This window comes from Cucumis melo, chromosome 8 (genome assembly GCF_025177605.1).
Source record: "Cucumis melo cultivar AY chromosome 8, USDA_Cmelo_AY_1.0, whole genome shotgun sequence".
Taxonomy (NCBI): Eukaryota; Viridiplantae; Streptophyta; class Magnoliopsida; order Cucurbitales; family Cucurbitaceae; genus Cucumis; species Cucumis melo.
Window position 1 is genome coordinate 1,577,443 of NC_066864.1, and position 20,896 is coordinate 1,598,338.

At 32.6% G+C, this 20,896-nt stretch overlaps 4 protein-coding genes across 4 annotated transcripts; 3 read left to right on the forward strand and 1 right to left on the reverse strand.

Moving 5' to 3' along the window:
* The first annotated feature begins 5,626 nt into the window (after nt 1-5,626).
* On the forward strand, nt 5,627-7,683 carry LOC103484459 (phospholipase A1-IIgamma). The gene is made up of 2 exons (XM_008441535.3): nt 5,627-6,609; nt 6,853-7,683. The coding sequence occupies exons 1-2, from the start codon at nt 5,896-5,898 to the stop codon at nt 7,480-7,482; spliced, it is 1,344 nt and encodes a 447-aa protein (XP_008439757.1). The 5' UTR covers nt 5,627-5,895; the 3' UTR covers nt 7,483-7,683.
* A 4,086-nt stretch (nt 7,684-11,769) lies between these two features.
* Nucleotides 11,770-13,490, forward strand: LOC103484460 (adenylate-forming reductase 06235). Its single transcript, XM_008441536.3, has one exon. The coding sequence runs from the start codon at nt 11,833-11,835 to the stop codon at nt 13,453-13,455; it is 1,623 nt and encodes a 540-aa protein (XP_008439758.2). The 5' UTR covers nt 11,770-11,832; the 3' UTR covers nt 13,456-13,490.
* Nucleotides 13,491-15,095: 1,605 nt separating this feature from the next.
* On the reverse strand, nt 15,096-17,094 carry LOC103484462 (GDSL esterase/lipase At1g28570-like). Its single transcript, XM_008441539.3, has 5 exons — nt 16,745-17,094; nt 16,430-16,663; nt 16,006-16,154; nt 15,635-15,914; nt 15,096-15,545 (listed from the first exon to the last, which is right to left on the reverse strand). Exons 1-5 carry the CDS (start codon nt 16,980-16,982, stop codon nt 15,292-15,294), a joined length of 1,155 nt encoding a protein of 384 aa, XP_008439761.2. The 5' UTR covers nt 16,983-17,094; the 3' UTR covers nt 15,096-15,291.
* Nucleotides 17,095-17,397: 303 nt separating this feature from the next.
* On the forward strand, nt 17,398-19,311 carry LOC103484461 (pentatricopeptide repeat-containing protein At4g21065-like). The gene has a single exon (XM_008441538.3). The coding sequence runs from the start codon at nt 17,398-17,400 to the stop codon at nt 19,309-19,311; it is 1,914 nt and encodes a 637-aa protein (XP_008439760.2).
* The last annotated feature ends 1,585 nt before the right edge of the window (nt 19,312-20,896 follow it).

Sequence of the window (20,896 nt, forward strand, 5' to 3'; positions counted from 1 at the left end):
TCATAATATAAGTCGAATTTTAAGGTTTGAGATTTGATCTTAGATTTGATTCATATTTGTTGTTACTTGATTATTTTATATAAGTTGATCACACTTATATAATAAGTATTTTATTTTTTATTTGTATTGTGAATTGATACCTATTTTTAGGCATGTTTTTAATTACAAGTCAAGTTTTTAAAAGCGATAAAAGTAGATTTTAATTATTCTTTTTTCTTTTTATAGAATCAATTAGTTAGCCAAGAATTAATTAAACGTTTAGTTAGAAAACATAACTAAATCTTATAGTCATTAAACTGACTTTAATTGTCATGAAAGTTGTTGTGTACCGAATAATTAATTAATTTCCGAAAATAATCAAAACCAAATAATCTATTAAACAGCTACAACACATAGATCAAATCCACCAAACCTAAGTTATGATAATGCATGGGTCACGAGAAAGACAAATTTATATATTGATCGACACACATCTACACCTATACAGATCATTACCAACCAAATTAAACTTCAGTCGTACTAAAAAATTGAATCACACACAAAAAAGTTAAATATGAAGTTACATCTCCAAGAGGAAATCAGAGTGATCCAAATATGACAGCAAGTAGAGGAATAGCTCATTCAGGTTTGGGGGATATATAAAAATAATAATAATAATTGGTAGAGCCACATGCATGTGAGTGTTGAAATTAGAAAAGAGGCAAATGGGCTTTGTTTTTAGAGATTATATGGCTGATCGATCATTTTCACTTCCTCACTCAATGTCTCAACACTGACCATTAACTAACTTACTTCATAACCCCACCTTCTTGTGTTTTCTTTTTCACACACACATCACTTTGGCCTATTTCCATAAACTTCCAGAATTCCTTACACCCAAAAAAAAAAAAAAAAAAGATGATGAAGAAGAAGAAGAAAAGCTGCTCACTCAGCTAGCCCTCTGATGTTTCAAAATTCACATAAAGGTAGAGCCCTTTTCCACCGTCGACCATTTCTCGAAATTGACATAAAGCATAAGTGTAGCAGAGAAATGAATATTGAAATTTACTGTATTAGCTACATTCAAAAGAAGAGAAAAAGAGAGAGCTGCAATATATTTTTAGAGATAAATAATACCAATTGCGTATGAGATCTCGCAGTTTTCTTTTCTAATTTATGTTTTTTATTCTTTATTCATCAATTACGTAACAATTATGAAGACAAAAATAGGGTTAGATAGTTTATATATATCGTTGAAGGCCATTGTGGTTGATCATTAAGTGGATATGCATGAATAAGAGATTGAAATTAATCATTCTACTGCAGAAGATCTTCTTAAACAAAAGCTTCAAGTACGACAATATTTTCCTTCTTTTTCACGGGTATACAGAAAAATTAACACTTAGCTTTATTTGGGTTTAATGTTATTTCTACGCTTTGGAATATATAATTATTAGTATTTGTTATGTTGTTGTAGTACGTTTTTTATATGGTTGTCTATTTGTGGTTAATAAAGATGAATATGCCAACTTGGAAGTAAAGCATTACCATGTTTGAATATCCATAAATCATAACCTGAAAATACCATAGACGGATCCCACACCATACAACTTTTGGTTTTTTCTTTATAATGTTGTCTTATTAAAAGCTATTCAAGACCAAACACCACTCTAGTTCAGTCGTTTTAGGCATCTTACTTGTTTTCGAAGCTTTTTTTTTTTATTTTATTTTTTTAGTTATATATTAATGTTATATTAGGAAATAATATGTAAAGTTTTTTTTTTTTTTGTTCAACTCTTGATATATTTTTAAGTTTTTATTTAAAAAAAATAGCATAAGACTGCAATTAAAGTTCTCGTTGAGTGATGAAATATAAAGGAAAAAAATCATAGGCTATTTCTATAAATTCAGATTAAATATCTCTCTCTTTTTCCTTTTTCTTCTTATTATTGTTATTTTTATGAAGCAATGAGCTCATCATACTGTTAAATCCATCAGAAAACAACTCATAAGACAAAAGGGATAGAAGTCAAGACAATCTGTGTTTATAATGACAATGATGTTCTTTGGTCAAATATATATATCATTTCTCAATATTTCATTAGAATATACTTAATAATTGTATGCTTATTTATATGTGATATATATCCTTGCATCAAGTGTTCACTTTTTATTTTTGTGTGTGCTTATCTTAACTAGCATTACATATATTGCATCAAACTTATCCAAAATACTATATATCTAGAGAGAGAGAGAAAAAAAAAGGATAGAGATTAAATGCATTCATATGCACATTTAGTACTGAAAGAGGTGATACCATAGAGAATTGAGTGTGTAAAAGGTTAAAGAGTTTAAGAGGTTGAGAAAATAATAAAAATGAATGTGAGAAGTGAGAGAGGGGGGAGCGGTATGATCATGTGAGAATAGCTAGCATGAAAACGAATGGCACAAAGATACAATTAATATATAAATTTAAATCTACATTTAGATATCATATAGAATAGAAAGAGAAAGACATATAAGAATTGAAGAGGTGGGTATTGTGGTCCTTAGCCTTATTGTTCTTCAACAGCATGGTCTCTCATCATAATGTGCCAACCAAGCAATTGCCCAAATGTTCCAAAACCTTCCTAATCTATCTATCCTTCCTTCAAATTTTGTCTCTGTCTCTCCATTTGGGTTGGGGTTTACGGACTCTTTTTCTCTCTTTCCAATATATATTATTACTTTAGCCTCAACGTCGACCTCTTTGAATATATTAAAAGTTACATTTATCTTTGTACAGATCGTCCAAATACTTGATTATAAGCTAGCAACGTGACAAGTTTTCTTTTCAATACTTTTTGAACAAATGCATGGAAATAGATGTATAGTATGGGTTACAATCCAAGTATTGCTCTTTGTGTAATAAACATGTATTCCCATGATAATAATAATTATTGAAAAATCATAAATCAAAGTAACTTTGTTAATATAATCAATATTCTTCGAAAAAAATCAAGAGACTAAAAAGAATATATATTCCTGTAAATGAAGATTAAAAGATAAAAAGCTTAAAAACAAATTAAGAAAAACATTTACCAAACTTTGTTTGGACGCTCAACTAATTGCTTCTTCTGGAGTACACACAATGAGTATGCCATGCAACCCTAATATAGTATTAGCGCTACACAATTCCAAGCAATATTTTATTTCATACCTGTCTTTTCTTTTTAACACACCAAATACTTTGATCAAATGCAAATTTTTATGGTATTATTCTTTCGTTACGTACTATTCTCCTTCATTATTAAATTATTTATTGTTTTATTATTAGTATATTTTGTGGACCCAACAAAGATAAAATTTTGGATATTTTCTTGCCTTCACCTTTATTGGTGACGACGTTCAAGCAATTGTCTAATACAGTTTATACGTTGCACATGATCATTATCCATTCTTTAAACACTATTTTTGCGGTAAAATAATCTATACGAAGATAGAAAATTTGTGTGTAATACTTCCAAAATTTCTCTAACCAATACTGGACTCTACGGATTTATGTGGCTCATATTTAACTTTATTTTCCTTGGTAATATATAAATTAATTAAAATGCAAATTAAAAAAAAAATGGAAAGAAATTAAAGATATTAATTTGAAATAAAGTAAAAGGAGACTTGTAGATGTACAATGAATAATATTTTTTGATTCAAAAGAATCGAAGATATGTACCAAATTGAATTAATAGCACAAAAGCATAGAGCTATGTATCGAAGATGGAGGCATTAAAAAGAAAGGCTACACTGCAAAGCTATTGTTGTTTCCTCCTATCCGGCCACCTCGTCTTGAATATCCATCGTGGATCCTTATCATCAACACAAAAACCCTATTTAATTTCAAGCATTTTTTTTTTCTTTAAAAAAAATCATATTTTTTAAACACAATTTTGAAATAATGTTTAGAATTTCAAACAATTATTTGAAGATAATTAAAGCAAAATAAAAACAAATAGTAGTTAAAAACAGATCCAACAACCTACTTATATGTATATGGTAAAGTAGTACCTACTACTACTTAACAAAAAGTCGGTGTTTCTCAAAATTTCACCCACACGTGTTTTTTAAATAATTAAAAAAAAAAATTTGAAACTAAGAAGTAAAATGGAAAAGAAAAAGAAGAAGAAGATTTTAAGATAACCCTTGAAAATAAAATTAAAATAATATTGGAAAAATAAAGAATAGAGATTATATAAAGCCAAAAAAAAGAAGGCAAGTGTGGGAAAAGAGAGTCGAAGTTAGGGCCATGTCTCTCACTAAATGCCATTGCCAAAGCCATCAATGCTTTCTTCCCTTCCAAATCTCTTCTCCATTTCATTTCCCAATACAACCTTTTTCCATTCCTCTTCTCTCAATTTTGAATTTTGAAATCTCTTTCTCCCTTCCACTCCCACTTTCCATTATGTATTTTTTTTTTATTTGCTTTATATATGACATTTTCTTTTCTCTTTTACAATATTATATTATTTTAAAATATAAAAGATTTGGAGGGAATTTGAATAATCATCCCATCATAGGTTCAGAGAGAAATTGAATAAATGCTCATATCACTTAATATTAAATATTTCTAAAAGTCAAACTTAAGTTGTGAAAAGTTCATTTTTTTTCTTAGATTTGGCTAGAATTCCAAAGTTTTTTAAATAGAAGAAAATTATAATTAAAATATTGATATGAAATAAATATAAATTTTAAAATAAAACAAAAAATGTTGTTACTAAATAAACCATTAATAATATGAACTAAAAAAAAATATGTTTACCCAAAGAATCAAATAGTTTGCACAAATATCGATTTTAAGTAATATCGAATATGACCAAAACTAATAATTATATCAATGGTTTAAACTATGAATTTCTTTAAATATATCCATTTACATCCTTCTCAATTTTTGTTTGGCTAATATTATAAGAAACTTATCATTTGAATTATTAAAATTTTAAATTTGCATAAATCAATCGATTTACATATGAATCAAATTAGATTTTTTTTTTAAAAGTTGGTTTTCCAAAATAGAAAATGGAAAAAAAAAGTAAATGCATGAGAAATTTTGTGGGGGAGTACAGCAAAAGTAAGTTGGGCTGTGATGGGATGCAGGGCCCAATTTATGAAGTCTAGTGGACCGTGGGAAGACAATCCGGCTGGTCGCTCAAAAAGAGAAAGGGCCATATGCATTGGAGCAAAGGATAAAAGAGAACCTCTTTAAAAAGAAACATTTTTATTTTTTAGTGTGTGTGGATGATAATTGGGATGCTTAAACATATATGGATTCAACTCTTTTTCAATGTTTAAAATTAGTAAGTGAAACACCTAGATGTTGCCTACGCTTTACCCATGTTCATGCTATGCAATACCTTTATCTAGCAAATAAAAAATAAAAAATGTATACTTATGTAGTGCATACTACTTCTATTGATTATTTGACACGTCATTAAATGATTTATTAATTTATCAAATATTTATTGCATGTATTCCACATAATTCTTCCTAGTTACTTAGGTGATCTAAAGAAAATAAAATTTTCAAATATTTATAACATAATTAATTAAAATAAAAACAAAATATTTAGTAATATAAAGAAAAACAAAAGAGAATGAAGGACAAAGGAAAGTGTAGGACGTGGGGGTGATACTTGCCTTGACAAGCTCGCAAGCACCTTCCATACCTTCCATTTTCATGGTACAACTTTATGACTTCAAAGCCAAGCATATCTTTGTCAATATTCCCAAAACGATCTTCATTTTTCAGCTAACCAACCTTCATTCAATTTAATCTCTCGTAAGTTGTAAGTTGTAAGTTATAAGACGTTGTTGGGAATTAAACCCACTCCCCAGCCTCTCTAATTCTCTGCACACCAAAAATTTTAATTAATGTATGGTATAAATGAATTGCAATTCGCAAATCAAAAGAGCAGTAGTGGGATTCAAGTGTGGCAGAAAAAGTATACGATTGTGGAAATGTTTTGGTAAGAAAAAGAAGACAACAAAGACTGCGGCAATGGATCATAAGACCGGAAAATCAGAGAATAATTGGAAACAATTGATGGGGTCCGACAATTGGAAAGGCCTTCTGGAGCCTCTTCATATCGACCTCCGTCGCTACTTGATTCACTACGGCCAAATGGCTCAGGCAACTTACGACACATTCAACACCGAAAAGGTTTCAAAATTCGCCGGAAGCAGCCGGTATTCGAAGCAAGATTTCTTCGCCAAAATTGGGCTAGGGAAAGGGAAGACTGGCCCATATAAATACAGAGTGACCAAATTCTTGTACGCAACATCGCAAGTCCAAGTGCCTGATGCTTTTATTGTGAGGTCGTTGTCGAGGGAGGCTTGGAGCAAAGAGTCGAATTGGATTGGGTATGTGGCGGTGAGTACCGATGAAGGCGCGGCGGAATTGGGGCGGCGTGATGTTGTGATTGCTTGGAGAGGGACTGTGAGAAGCTTGGAGTGGATTGATGATTTTGAGTTTGGTTTGGTTTCGGCTCCGCAAATATTTGGGGAATCTAGCGATGTGAAGATTCATCAGGGTTGGTATTCTATTTACACTTCTGACGATCGACGATCACCGTTTACCAATAACAGCGTCAGAAATCAGGCGAGTCCTTTCTTCCCATTAAATCTTTCTTTCATCACTTTTTCTATCATAGCCTTTTCTTGATTTATTATCTAAAATGATTTTATTTCTATGAATTATTATTGAGATATTAACCATCTCAATGCCTTTTCAAAATCTAAACCAATAGATATGGAGAATAGACATGTTTTTTATCGTTGAAAATAATTTTGCAAATGAATATTTAGCTAGAATAATAATACCAAATCATGGGTGATCGATCAGGTTATAGGCGAAGTAAAAAGATTGGTAGAGGAATACAAGAACGAAGAAATTAGCATAGTTACAACAGGCCACAGTCTTGGCGCAGCACTAGCAACGCTGAACGCCGTTGACATAGCAGCAAATAAACTCAACATTGCAGCCGCAACAGGGCAAGCCTATCCAGTGACATCCTTCGTTTTTGCATGCCCCAGAGTAGGGGATTCAGAGTTCAAAAGAGCGTTTTCAGAGTACAAAGACGTGCATGTGTTACGAGTAAAAAACGCCATGGACGTGGTCCCTAATTACCCCATGTTCATCGGGTACTCGGAGGTGGGGGAGGAACTAGAAATCGATACTCGTAAATCGAAGTACTTGAAGAGCCCAGGGAGCTTGAGCAGTTGGCATAATTTGGAAGGGTACTTGCATGGGGTTGCAGGGACACAAGGGAAGAATAAAGGAGGATTTAGGCTGGAGATTGAGAGGGATATTGCGTTGTTAAACAAAAGCCTTGATGCATTGAAGGATGAGTATCTTGTGCCTGTGGCATGGCGGTGTCTGCAAAATAAGGGTATGGTTCAACAGACTGATGGGTCTTGGAAGTTGATGGATCATGAGGAGGATGATGAGTTTCCATCGTTAATATATTCTTAGTTCATTATTTATTATATTATTGTTCTGGTTGATTTATTAATTTGGGTTTGTTGATTATGCGTAAATATAGACTGAACATTATTTTTTGTATTTGTTAATTGTGTGTTTTTCTGCTACAGTCTTGTCATTTCGTTTGTGAGGGTCGGTACTTAGGATAAAGCATTTATCTTTTCGTTTGCAAGTTCATTGATGATTCTTTTAGAACTTTGGTTTCTTCCATTCCTTTTTTACTGGTATAGTTAATATCTTTCTAAAACAATAAATGATAAAACGGCCGTGAGATCATAAGATTACCATACAATTAATATAACTCATGTCTTAAGCTTTCATCCAAACTTTAACCAACAAGAAAAACCTAAATGCTTAGACTTATGCATTCAACGATAGCTAGATTGACTCTATCAAATCTCAAAGAGTTCGTGTAAAATATAACAATTAGCTTATATAGCAAAATTTTGAAAAAAAATTATAAATATAACAAAATATCAGTTAAAGTTGGAATCTATCAATAGTAGAAGCCGACTATAAACTATATTGCAAATATTGATTTATTACTAATAAACCACAAGACTTGAGCAACGGTAGAATGATAAACTTTGTTATATTTACAAACTTTTAAAATTATTGCTATACACCAAATAATAATTGTTATCCATTGTAATTAGTCAAACTCATATAATATCTTAATTTGAAAACCCAGCTTGAGCCTTTTATGTCAGGGTTGAGGTGCATCATGCCGATCTGATGAAGAAGGGTGAATGTTTCTTATAATATAGCATGAAAGATGATCATGTAGTGATAAACTGCATAGTCAATGTGTGTTTGTGGGATCTCACTATTATTGTAGAGGACACATGCCATGGTCAACTCCCAGGGCTGCACGCATATCCACTTTAATCATATATATACCAAATAAAATTGATCTTTCAAAACGAAAAATTTACCCAAAAGAATATTTGATTATTGTTAGTTAAACATGCACATTCCATGAATTAATATACATTATTTCTTCTTTTGAGAATTTATAGCATTCCCACAGACATATAAAAGTAGAATTTACCCCAATTACGTCAATTCTACGATCCAATTTTGTAAAACATTATACAATCTTGTGACCATTTTTTTGTTGTGCTATTCTAAATGTATCTTCTATCCTAAATAATTATCACAAATACGATAAAATTCAAAGAAAATATTTAGAGAAAATTTTAGATTATATCAATCATAAATATTAATTAATAAGCACTAATATTTATCAACATAGATAGATATATAACTTTGCTACGTTTTTTTTTATAAATATTTTGGTTCATTTTATTATATTTAAAAATATCTTAATTATAAAATAATATTTATATAACTTTTGTCAAATTTTAGTAATTAATTACCATTCATGATCCCTACAGTACAAGCAACCGAGATTTGTATTTTCTAATAATATCCGGTACTATTGCAATTCTATTTATTTAGGTTCCAAAAAAGAACCTTTTAACATACTAAACTCATTGCTCTTTCATATGTTTTTTAATTTCAAATAAGAAACCACACATCAAAATTCCTTTTCCAAAATTGAAAATTTCTTTCATCGATCATAATTTTGTTGAAATCAACATATTCCAACTTTCTATTTGGAAAAGAATACATAAATTATTCATTTATCTATTTGAATATTTAACATTACATACTTTGTACTTTTCAACGGTTTCGTTCTAATGAATAAATTGCTCTTATTTGCTTCTGAAATAAATCTATGAGTTTTGTCTTGATGTGAGATACCGGTCTTGGCCGTTATATTTTAGCTTTGACAAATTTATGTATATGATTGATCTTCAAATTCAACCCCATTATGTATAGCGCCGACATATATATATATATATATATATATATATATATATATATATATATATATATATATATATCTTCTTCTTTCAAATGCGTTGCATATTTTGAATTACTATTCATGCCCATGAACTACAGCTTGATTAATCCACTTTTCTTGACCACTGATGATTCGCTTTTGGCCTTGACCATATCAACCTCTGGCTGCACACTTGAAAGTTCATCGCCCAACTTGGCTATTCAAATAATCCCAAAACTAAGAAGCTTCCCAATTTATTCTATTTGTGTAACTGAAACATTCAAGTCCGATCCACTTGTGTCGTTCATGAAGACCTTCTTCTTATTATTGTTAATAATTAATATTATCTCTGTTAAGTCACTTTGAAAGTATATTTGATTAAATATGGAGTTGACAAGCGGAATGCTTATGTCGACATGTCGTGATCTTAACATATGTATATTTCTTTGTTGTTAATTTGATGATCTTTGATTTTTGAATTATTCATTTCTTAATTATTCCGGCCTCGGTCCATAACCATTTTTTTAAAATAAAATTTCACTGATTTTTTTATTTATTTACATTTTCGTGTTTTAGAAAAAAAAAATTAAAAATATTTTTTGAAATTTTGTTTTTTGTTTTTAAAAATTGATTAATAAATGAAATTAGTTTGGTGAGAAAGTATGAAGATCAAAATATGGGAAATAAAATAGGAAGTCAAATGGTGAAGCCTCTTATTTTGTATTAGTTAGTGTAAATTGTACGTAACAAATAGTTATCATGTTGTTCTTAATTATATATAATATGTCCACTAAAAGTACTGTATGTTTAAGTTCATCAATGTGTACCATACCCCATTGGCTAGGTTCCGACTCCCCTACAAATTATATGCTAGAAAAAGAAAGTTATTTGGATTTATATGTTACCATTCCATAAATTAATCCGGAACTTACCTATACCTAAATTCATCCTTACATAAGCAAGTTTAAGAAATCAATCTGTCCTAAAAAAAAAACAAAAAAAGGGTCAAAATTATAGGCAATTTTAAACGTGAAAGAGTAATATATATATATATTTGAATAATATAGGTCAGAATATATGAGTTGGATCCTTGAAGTAAGAGTTGGATAGCGTCTTATATAAAAAACAATTGCATGAAATTATATAGAGTATATACTTGTGTATATTCAATATATCATAAACAGTGTTGTTTCAAGAAAAAATGCATTAAAGACAAATAATAATCAAATTAAAGCACAATAAGGCACTGTTTAGACGTATTGGTGCATGGGTTGTGTTTACTTTGAATTCAACACTTCCCTAAGAAAATTGAAGAAGGATCCGTTGTTCAAACATGTTGAGAAATTACTGCTGTAATTGTTTTTCATTAATGTATAATATGGAAGAAAATCTACTTTCAATTATTTAAAACCCTAGACAAAAAAAATCAACAAATAATGACCTATTATTGAAAACAAATTTCCATCAAATCGTACAACCAGCTGGTAATTTAAAACTAGAGTTCCAAATTTTTATTGAGATAATTGAGTAGAGATCAGAGTCGAAAATCTATATATAGTATTATGAAACCCCTTTCAAAGTTTTTGTCACTTTACAATACATTACTAGGATAATGGGCCAATACAAATTTTGATTAAAATAGTGATAATTAATCAATAATTGATTTAATTAAGTTCAATTTACTATCATTTTAATTAACATTAGTTTTTTTTTTAAAAAACTTTTAATAATTTATTTTAATATTAAAAAACAATAACTTCCGTACACGTTTTAAAAAATAATAATTTATATTTAACAATTTAATTAAATATTGTAAATAAAAGAGAGATAAAAAGTTTTAAAAAATAATTTTTTTGAGGAACGTATACAAAAATAATTAATCTAAGATATTGTGGGTGGAGAGAAAAATAGTAAAAGTGTAAAGTATAATTAATTAAAGTTGTGAAGCTCAAACAATAAGTATTAACCACTACTTAAAAAGATACGTGTTAATTTCTTTGATAATGAGAGAAAAAAAAAAATCTAGTATGGAACATTTTTCATATACCATCATGCTATTAGAAAATTCTTATATATGTATAAAATTTTCTTTGTTTTTATTTTTTTAGTTACAAATTATGGAGAAGATTTTAAACGTACTGAAATATTAATACAAAATTATGCGAGAAACAAGACTATCTTCTTCATTATTTGATAGGAAATTCTCAAATTGATCACACACACACACACATATATATATATAATTTTTTTTTTAAAAAAAGCTGAATTTGGATAATACTAACTTTGACATTTGAATAGTCAACACATAACATATAATTAATAAAAGATAATATCCACAAAGCCAAACTTGAAAAGCCTATAAATCCACCTGTATCCTGTTATCCCCTTAATATTCATTTCTCTTCCTTCCTCCCATTTCCATTATTCTTTCTTCCAAAACGAAAGATTGAATATAATTTACCAAAAACCACATCAAACTTAACAATAACATAATGCAAACGCCTGTAAGGTTCTCGAGCTGCAGAGGCGTTGCCTTTGAAGTGAAGCCTCACGAGCATCACTTCTCCATCTCAAAACCCATTTCCCCATTACACCCAAGCGCAAGCAGCAACATCACCACCAACACCTTCTGGCCCCGCCCCAACTCTTTTCAAATATTCCCTTCCCCATCCCCTTCTTCAATTCTAAGATCACTAAGCAGACCCAGCAGCCATTTCTGTGACGTCTCCGACGATCAAGAAGAACAAGAATACGACCTTGAAGAAGGTGATCCACACACCCCACAAAACCCTAAACCCTCTCACCCTCCGAAGAACAACCCAAAATCCAGACTTTCAGTCATTCTCCTCGACCAAGGCCTCTTCACCGTCTACAAACGGCTCTTTCTCCTCTCTCTTGCATTAAACATTACCGCCCTCATTCTCGCCGCCAATGGGTATTTCCCATATGCAAGAGCAAACCCGACTTTGTTTTCAATCGGCAACATATTCGCCTTGTCGGTTTGCCGTAGCGAGGCATTTCTGCGTGTACTCTTTTGGTTAGCCGTAACTGTCTTAGGCAGATCATGGGTCCCATTAGCTTTGAAGACCGCCGTAACTTCCCTCCTACAGAGTCTTGGCGGGGTCCACAGCGGCTGTGGAGTTTCGTCCATCGCGTGGCTTGTTTACTCTTTGGTCCTCGCTCTAAGGGACCCACTCAAAAGATCCACACCCATCATTGCCGTTGCGTCCGCAATTCTAGCCCTTCTTTGTCTCTCTTCATTGGCTGCATTCCCTCTTGTACGCCACCTCCACCACAATGTCTTCGAGCGTATCCACCGTTTCGCTGGATGGACCGCTCTCGCCCTCCTCTGGGCTTTCCTAATTCTAACGCTCACTTACGATCCCATCACCAATTCTCACAATAAACACCTCGTTTCACGTTTGTTCCAAACACAGGAATTTTGGTTCACAACAGCAATCACTTTCCTAATCATTCTCCCATGGGTTACGGTCAGGCGTGTTCCTGTTCGAATCTCTGCCCCCTCTGGTCATGCCTCCATTATCAAATTCAGCGGCGGGGTAAAGCCCGGGTTATTGGGTCGGATCAGCCCATCGCCATTATCTGAGTGGCATGCCTTTGGTATCATTTCCGACGGCGAAAAAGAGCACATGATGTTAGCCGGAGCGGTTGGGGATTTCACGAAATCCTTGGTGTCAAACCCACCTAGTCACTTGTGGGTACGGGGGGTTCACTTTGCCGGACTTCCATATTTGGTGAATATGTACGAGAGAGCTCTGGTGGTGGCGACGGGATCTGGGATTTGTGTGTTTTTGTCGTTTCTGCTGCAGAGAAGTAGGGCTGACGTGTATTTGGTATGGGTGGCGAAAGGGATTGAGGAGAACTTCGGGAAAGAGATTAAGGGGATGGTGAATGGGTATCCCAAGGAGAAGGTAGTAGTTCATGATACGGCGGTTTTGGGGCGGCCGAATGTGGCGGAGCTGACTGTGAAGGCGGCAGGAGAGTGGAAAACGGAGGTGGTGATTGTTACAAGTAATCCGGAAGGGAGTAGAGATGTGGTGAATGCATGCAAAAGCTCTGGAATTGCAGCTTTCGGTCCGATTTGGGACTCTTGAAAAAACATACAAATTAAACTGAATTAATGATGCCATATATTAATTACTATTACTGTTACTTATTCATTTAGTAACCAAAAAGAAAACTGTGTTTTGGTGTGTGAATTTGGATGAGTAAGATAATATATAGTTGCCATGGCGTTTGCCGTTTGATTGGACTTTTGAATATCATGCAAATAGTCAACGATGAAGGAATTCTCTGCCACTCTAACTGCTTTTATACATCTATAGTTTTAGATTTTCACATCAATCTGGCAATAGTCTCCGATACTCTTTAGGAATAGGTTATTGATTGTTGGGTTGCACCCCACCTCTCCTTCCTTTCTAGTTAGTGCTTCAAATTTTGTGATATAATACTCCCCATTAAAATTCATAAAACTACTCCTTTTTTTTTTTTTTTAACTTATCTTTCTTTATTCAGTTTGGTTAAATAATAACTTCTATTTTTCTTTAGCAAAGACACCATAAAATACGTTTTCAGAATTTATACACACATACCAACCTCAACCCTCAACATAGGCATACGCATACTATACATCAATCAATTTGATCTAAGAGATCCATCAAACTTCTAGTCTCACCTTCGATACCATGATGTAAAACCGAAAGAATTATAATAACAATAAAAACCTAATGAAGATTATTTTATTAAAAAATAACAATAAATTAATAATGTATATTATTTTAAGATTTAATCAAAGAACAAAAATTAGGCCGGGTCTTACCACCTTCGAAACATTTTCAAATATAACAAGATGAATCAAAGTATTTATTACTAATAAACTTGATGTTTAGAATTTTAAATTTTGTTATATTTTGTAAATATTTTCAACAATTTTATTGACAATTTTTCAAAACTAAATTTAGAGAGTTTAAAATAACATAACCTAAAATAAGTGAATATGTTAGAGTGATTTTAAACCAATTTTTGTCGTCACCTCAAAATACAACTGAGCTTAGGACTAATTACTAAATATATATTATTTAAAAAGTATGTGTGAAGAAAGGAGACAAGCAATATATATAGTTTTAGTTAAAGTACTCTTGTAATTAGTGCAAAACACAAACAAAAAATACTCAAATTGAAACCGAAATCTATTATTAATTGTGAAATTGAGACCACTTACTTGAAAAACATTTTTTCTTAATTTAATCATAAGTTTCCTTCCCATTTTATTAAACATAGCCATGAAATGTGTTTTAATCGTAATTTTCTAAATAAAATTTATGACGCCCATTTATATATTTTAGGCCTGATTTAATTAATAGCATATACCCCAATAATAGACACCTTTAATTGATATATCAATGATATTATTATATGATATATTTTCTATTGTTTTGACCATACTGCTGCATCATCATATCACATTGAATGTAAAACTACCCCTATAAATTTAAATGGAGTCATATAATCAAAAAATTATCAGGTTAAATAGCTAATTATTGTCCTACCTCACAATCCAAATAACCAAGAAAGTATGCAATAAATTTTCTAAATAAATGAATTTAGAAGAATTATACGATTATGATATAAAAACTAAAATTTCATAACAAAATTATGATATTTAAGATTAACTTATAGAGCCATGAATACTTTTTTTTTTAATTGCATACTACCTTTATATAAGAGTTATGGATCATATAAGGCCTACTGGATATAAATTTCAAACCATAGAGAATCTATCAAACACATAGTTAATAAAAAGATTTTAGAGATCTAAATTCCAAAACCATACGTAGAAACAAATTTAGAACGAGTGACGTCTAATTTTATGCATCCTAACATAAAATTCAGGCTACCACTCCTCCATACACGTGGAAAGAAATAGAAAGTTATTGCAACTGAAGCAGCTGGGTTGAGGTATTTCGTTGAAGACATGAAATACTGAATTGAGGAAAGGTGAATTCACCGTTTATTATACTAGTCGCCATCAATTCATAAGCTGCTTCTGTTAAATGAAGCCCATCCCAACTAGCATATTTCGAAGGATCATCACACACAATCGTCCCTGCCCCTCCACATGGCGGTGGAAAGTAGTATGATCCATTCTTATCCACACAACAAACTTGCAGCGGCTCTACCAATCCTACATAAAAGTGAAATTTAGAACCCAAAAATTGTCTTTCTGTTTCCCAGCTCCTGATTTAAGTATGAAAAGAAAAGACAGATACATACCAAAATCTTTTGGAGCATTGTAGATACGCATAGCAGCATTGAAGTAATCAACATATATGAGATGGACATGAGGGTGGAGAACTCGAATTCGTTTGAGTTGTTCTTGGAGTTGTTGGTTATGGTACTCAGAAAATTGATTCAACCATTTCAAACAACCATTTTGAGGGTCAAATTGGCTCTCATTGGATGTCGTCTTATAAAATTCAAGATATACTGGAAGACATCCAATGGGAAGGTTTGATGGAACCATCAAAGTCTCAACACCTAACTCAATCAATTCCTAAAATGTAAAATAAATGGTTTTATTATTAGTGTTTAAAATATAATTGGTTTTTTAATAAATTAAGTAGAAGCAGAAATTAAAGACATACCAGAATGACCGAAGCAATTTTGTTGACCACCAATAAAACAAGAGACTCCAATTCTTCAATGTTGCGTCCATCAAAGAAGAGGTAATTGTAATCATTTCCTCCTATTTCTCCCATGATGAATAGCGAACTTTTGAAGATATCTTTACACTCTGCATACCAAAATAACTAACTCTCTCAACTCAGATGTTCAAAATATCATCTACATCTCAAACAAATCTTAAATCTCAGGTTCAACTCAAAAAGTTAAGTAAAAATCAATACCGAATGGAAAGGAAACAATATTACTTTAAGTGAAAAAGATTATTGCTTATTCTATCACCGACAAACCCGAGTAGCCTGTCATCTGAATTTTGCTATAACTGTGATTCATATTATCCTACAGTAAATTGAGAGTGGATAGAAGAAGAAGAAGAATAGAGCATACTTGGAGGGGAAGAGGTGCAAATGGAAGAGTAAGATTGGTTGAAGGAATTGAATTGATTCCCGAGGGAATCGACGGTAGGAGGTAAATTGGGGATTCCCCTTTGTTCAAAAAACGACAAATCGAGTGCAGTTGCTCCACCAACCGCGAAATTCAAGCCCTTCTGAAAATCCTCAGCGGTAATCCCCTTTTCCACACCCTGATATGGTTGTACCGGTGGAAGCCCCAAGGACATGGCTGCAAATGCAAAAGGGAAGATATTAAACAGAGGAAAAAGAGGAATGAATTAATTGAGGAAGAAGGAGGGAAAATTGAGACCAAGGAAATCGAGAACAAGACGGCCGTCGGAGAATCGGCCAGTGGGACGATGGAAGAAGGTCTCGCCGTAAGGAAAGAAGCAAACATTGGGAGGATTGGGAAAAGAACAGGTGTAATAGAGATTTCCGGTATCAGAAAGGGAATCTCCGAAGTTGAAGATGGAAGTGTAACATCCAAAAACAGAGGGAAGGAAGGAGATAAGAAAAGGAAGATGAAGAAGAATGAAGGATAGATCCATTTTTATGGTAAAGAGCAGGGAAAAATGGAAATGGATTGTTTTTTTTTTACTATTATTATAAGTGGAAGAGAGAGATTTGGCAGTTGAAATGGGAGGTCGTTTTTGTTTCTTCCCGTCTATCTACTTCCTCACTGTTTGGGGGGGGGGACACAATTCAATTAATTCGGGGAAAAATTCGAAGACTGTCCTATTGTTTTATTTTTTTTTTAAAAAAAAATATCTTAATTATTTTTGTTTTGAAAAATTGTCAAAACAAAATAATAGCACCGACTATTTAGACGTAGGAATCGGAGCATCGGGATCAGGACGTGTTGTAGGGCACCCAGAATTGGATTTTAGCGTCTATTACACCAATTGCATCTTATTGAGGCCATTGAACAAAAACTTCCGAATCTGCCACTGGCCATCGTTCTTTATGCTACTCTGTAGGCCTAATTTCTTCTTCTGGACTTCAAAACAGAGATTGAATTTCCACCTCTTCTCCACTGTTCCCAACCCTCGCTTACCTTCGCCTCTTTCTTCTCTTCCACCAACACCTGGGATCACCCAAATTAAGCAAGCTCATGCCCGTACTATCGTCTTTGGCCTTGCTAACGATGGACGCATCACCCCTCACCTCCTCGCTTTTCTTGCTATTTCTTCCTCTTCACTTCCCTCTGACTACGCCCTATCTATTTATAATTCTATTCCTCATCCAAGTGTTTTTGCCACCAATAACATGATACGCTGCTTCGTAAAAGGGGACTTACCTCGCCACTCCATTTCTCTTTACTCACACATGTGCCGAAGTTTTGAAGTGGCGCCTAATAAGCATACGCTCACCTTTGTTTTACAAGCTTGCAGTAACGCTTTGGCCATTCGCGAAGGGGCCCAAGTTCAAACCCATGTGATTAAACTTGGTTTTGTCAAAGACGTTTTCGTTCGAAATGCGTTGATTCACTTGTATTGTACTTGTTGCAGAGTTGAGTCTGCTAAACAGGTGTTTGATGAAGTTCCTAGTAGTCGAGATGTAGTATCATGGAATTCGATGATAGCAGGTTTTGTTAGACATGGACAAATCAGTGATGCACAGAAACTGTTTGTTGAAATGCCTGAGAAAGATGTGATTTCATGGGGCACAATAATATCTGGGTGTGTTCAAAATGGGGAATTGGAAAAGGCGTTAGATTACTTTAAAGAGTTGGGAGAACAAAAACTGAGGCCGAATGAGGCAATATTGGTGTCCTTGCTCGCAGCAGCAGCCCAACTTGGTACGCTTGAGTATGGGAAAATGATCCATTCCATTGCAGACTCGTTGAGATTCCCAATGACTGCTTCTCTTGGCACAGCACTAGTTGACATGTATGCTAAGTGCGGCTGTATTGATGAGTCCAGATTCTTGTTTGACAGAATGCCTGAAAAGGATAAATGGTCTTGGAATGTTATGATTTGTGGGCTAGCAACTCATGGTCTTGGGCAAGAAGCCCTTGCATTATTTGAAAAGTTTCTTACACAGGGTTTCCACCCAATCAATGTGACATTCATTGGAGTCTTGACTGCGTGTAGCAGAGCTGGTTTAGTTAGTGAGGGAAGACATTTCTTTAAGCTAATGACGGACACATATGGCATTGAACCTGAGATGGAACACTATGGTTGCATGGTTGATCTCTTAAGCCGAGCCGGGTTTGTTTATGATGCTGTAGAAATGATTAACAGAATGCCTGCTCCTCCGGACCCTGTCTTGTGGGCATCGGTGCTTGGTTCTTGCCAAGTTCACGGGTTCGCAGAACTGGGTGAAGAAATTGGAAACAAGTTGATTCAAATGGATCCCACTCACAATGGGCATTATGTTCAGTTGGCTCGTATCTTTGCCAGACTAAGAAAGTGGGAAGACGTAAGCAAAGTTAGAAGGCTAATGGCTGAAAGAAACTCTAACAAAGTTGCAGGCTGGAGCTTGATTGAAGCAGAAGGGAGAGTTCACCAATTTGTTGCCGGAGATAAGGAACATGAGCGAACTACTGAGATCTACAAGATGTTGGAGATAATAGGAGTAAGAATAGCAGCGGCAGGATACTCGGCAAATGTTACATCAGTTCTTCATGACATTGAGGAAGAAGAAAAAGAAAATGCCATTAAAGAGCACAGTGAAAGATTGGCGATTGCCTTTGGCTTACTGGTGACTAAAGTTGGGGATTGTATTCGTATTATCAAGAATTTAAGAGTTTGTGGCGATTGCCACGAGGTAAGCAAGATAATTTCTCAAGTGTTTGAAAGAGAGATCATTGTTAGAGATGGCAGTAGATTTCACCATTTTAAGAATGGTAGTTGTTCTTGTCAAGATTATTGGTGAAAGATGATTTAACCCATCCAAATTCTAAACACCAAATATTAAAAAAAAAAAAAAAAAGGAAGAGAAAAAAGGTCCAACAATTGTGGAAATGAGGATCCATTCACCTGCAACAGGAACTGTGGAAGTTAGATGGAGTTTTTGAAGATAAAAATTCTATATTCAATGCTCAGGTTCAAAAGTTATGGGAGAATAAAGAAACAATGATTAAGTAAGTGGCACCTTCAATCATTCAAGGGCTTGTTTGGTACAAGATTTCTAGATTTGGCATGAGAATTCTGCATTCACATGTTAATTTCTCATAGATAAGGCCTACGGCCTATGTCATGGTCTTACAAAAGGTGGCATTTCTCTTTTCCCACTCAATTCATTAAATCTCTGTGATTTCATCTTTCTTTTGCTTGAAATTTTCTGCGATTGCTCCTGTCGAATTTGATTTTTAATAAAGAGAGAGAATTATTATAACTTTTCTGTGGGCAAAGAAAGCCTCTGGTTGAAAGAAAGAAATAAAAAGACTTAGTTAATTCTTTTCTTTTTCTCACCTAATAAAGTAGTTGACTATCTGGTCAACGTGCTTCCTTTCTTTTTTGGAAAAATGTAGTTGATTTTATAGCAAATAGAGTTCCTTATTTTAGAATTTCGTAAATATGATAAAATTCTATTTTTTAAAAATACTATCGATTTTAAATTTTTTTTATTATTCTCATATTATCTTTTAATAACTTTTTTTCTTTTTTAAATGTTCTAATCATCTCTTATTTTTTCTTCATTTTTTAATCTCTTGTTTTCTTTTCTCACTTTTTAAGGTCTCAGTAATTCCTTCTGATTTGAAAAACTATTTCTTCTTTCTTTTTAAGGTCTTAATCATTTTTTTATAAGAAAAAAACAATTTGTTCTTCCTAAGATATCAATGACACATTATTTCCAAAGTGAAATATAATGATTGTTAGTTGAAGTATAGAAATATCAAAGGATATTTATGTGTACCACGTATATATCAAGTTTATTAAATGTGTATTAGTAATAAGACTATTTTTGCAAACAATAAATTGTGTGTTATAAACTTAGTCATTATAAATTTTTTTACTTTTTTTTGGCAAGTGACCCTTCTTTCTTCTTTGTATAAAGCCGTAGGGAATAACAATAATAAATAAAAGTTTATAGGCAATTAATTAATTTATTATATAATATGCTACCTTTTACAAAATCGATTTGTAGGTATTTAAATTCTTAATTATTATTCGTTTTTAATAATTTCTAGATATTGGTTTTTAAAATTTCATGAATAATTTTATTTTATTACTATTCTAAAAATGGTTCTTAAATTCTTAATCAACCCAAAAAAAAGGTTGTCCTTTAGCTTTATTTGAAGGGTAAGGATTAAATCATATGTTTTAAAATCTTTATTTTTATGCCTTTTTTATAATTTATTTTATTTTATTTTTAATCTCCACATTCTTTTATTTCAGCTTTTAAATGTTTTCAAAGACTCTCTGGTTCATAACTGAAAGTTGTAATATTAAATTTATTTGTTATTTGGTTCTCTTAATTTTATTAACATATCGACCAAATGTCAATTTCAAAAGAT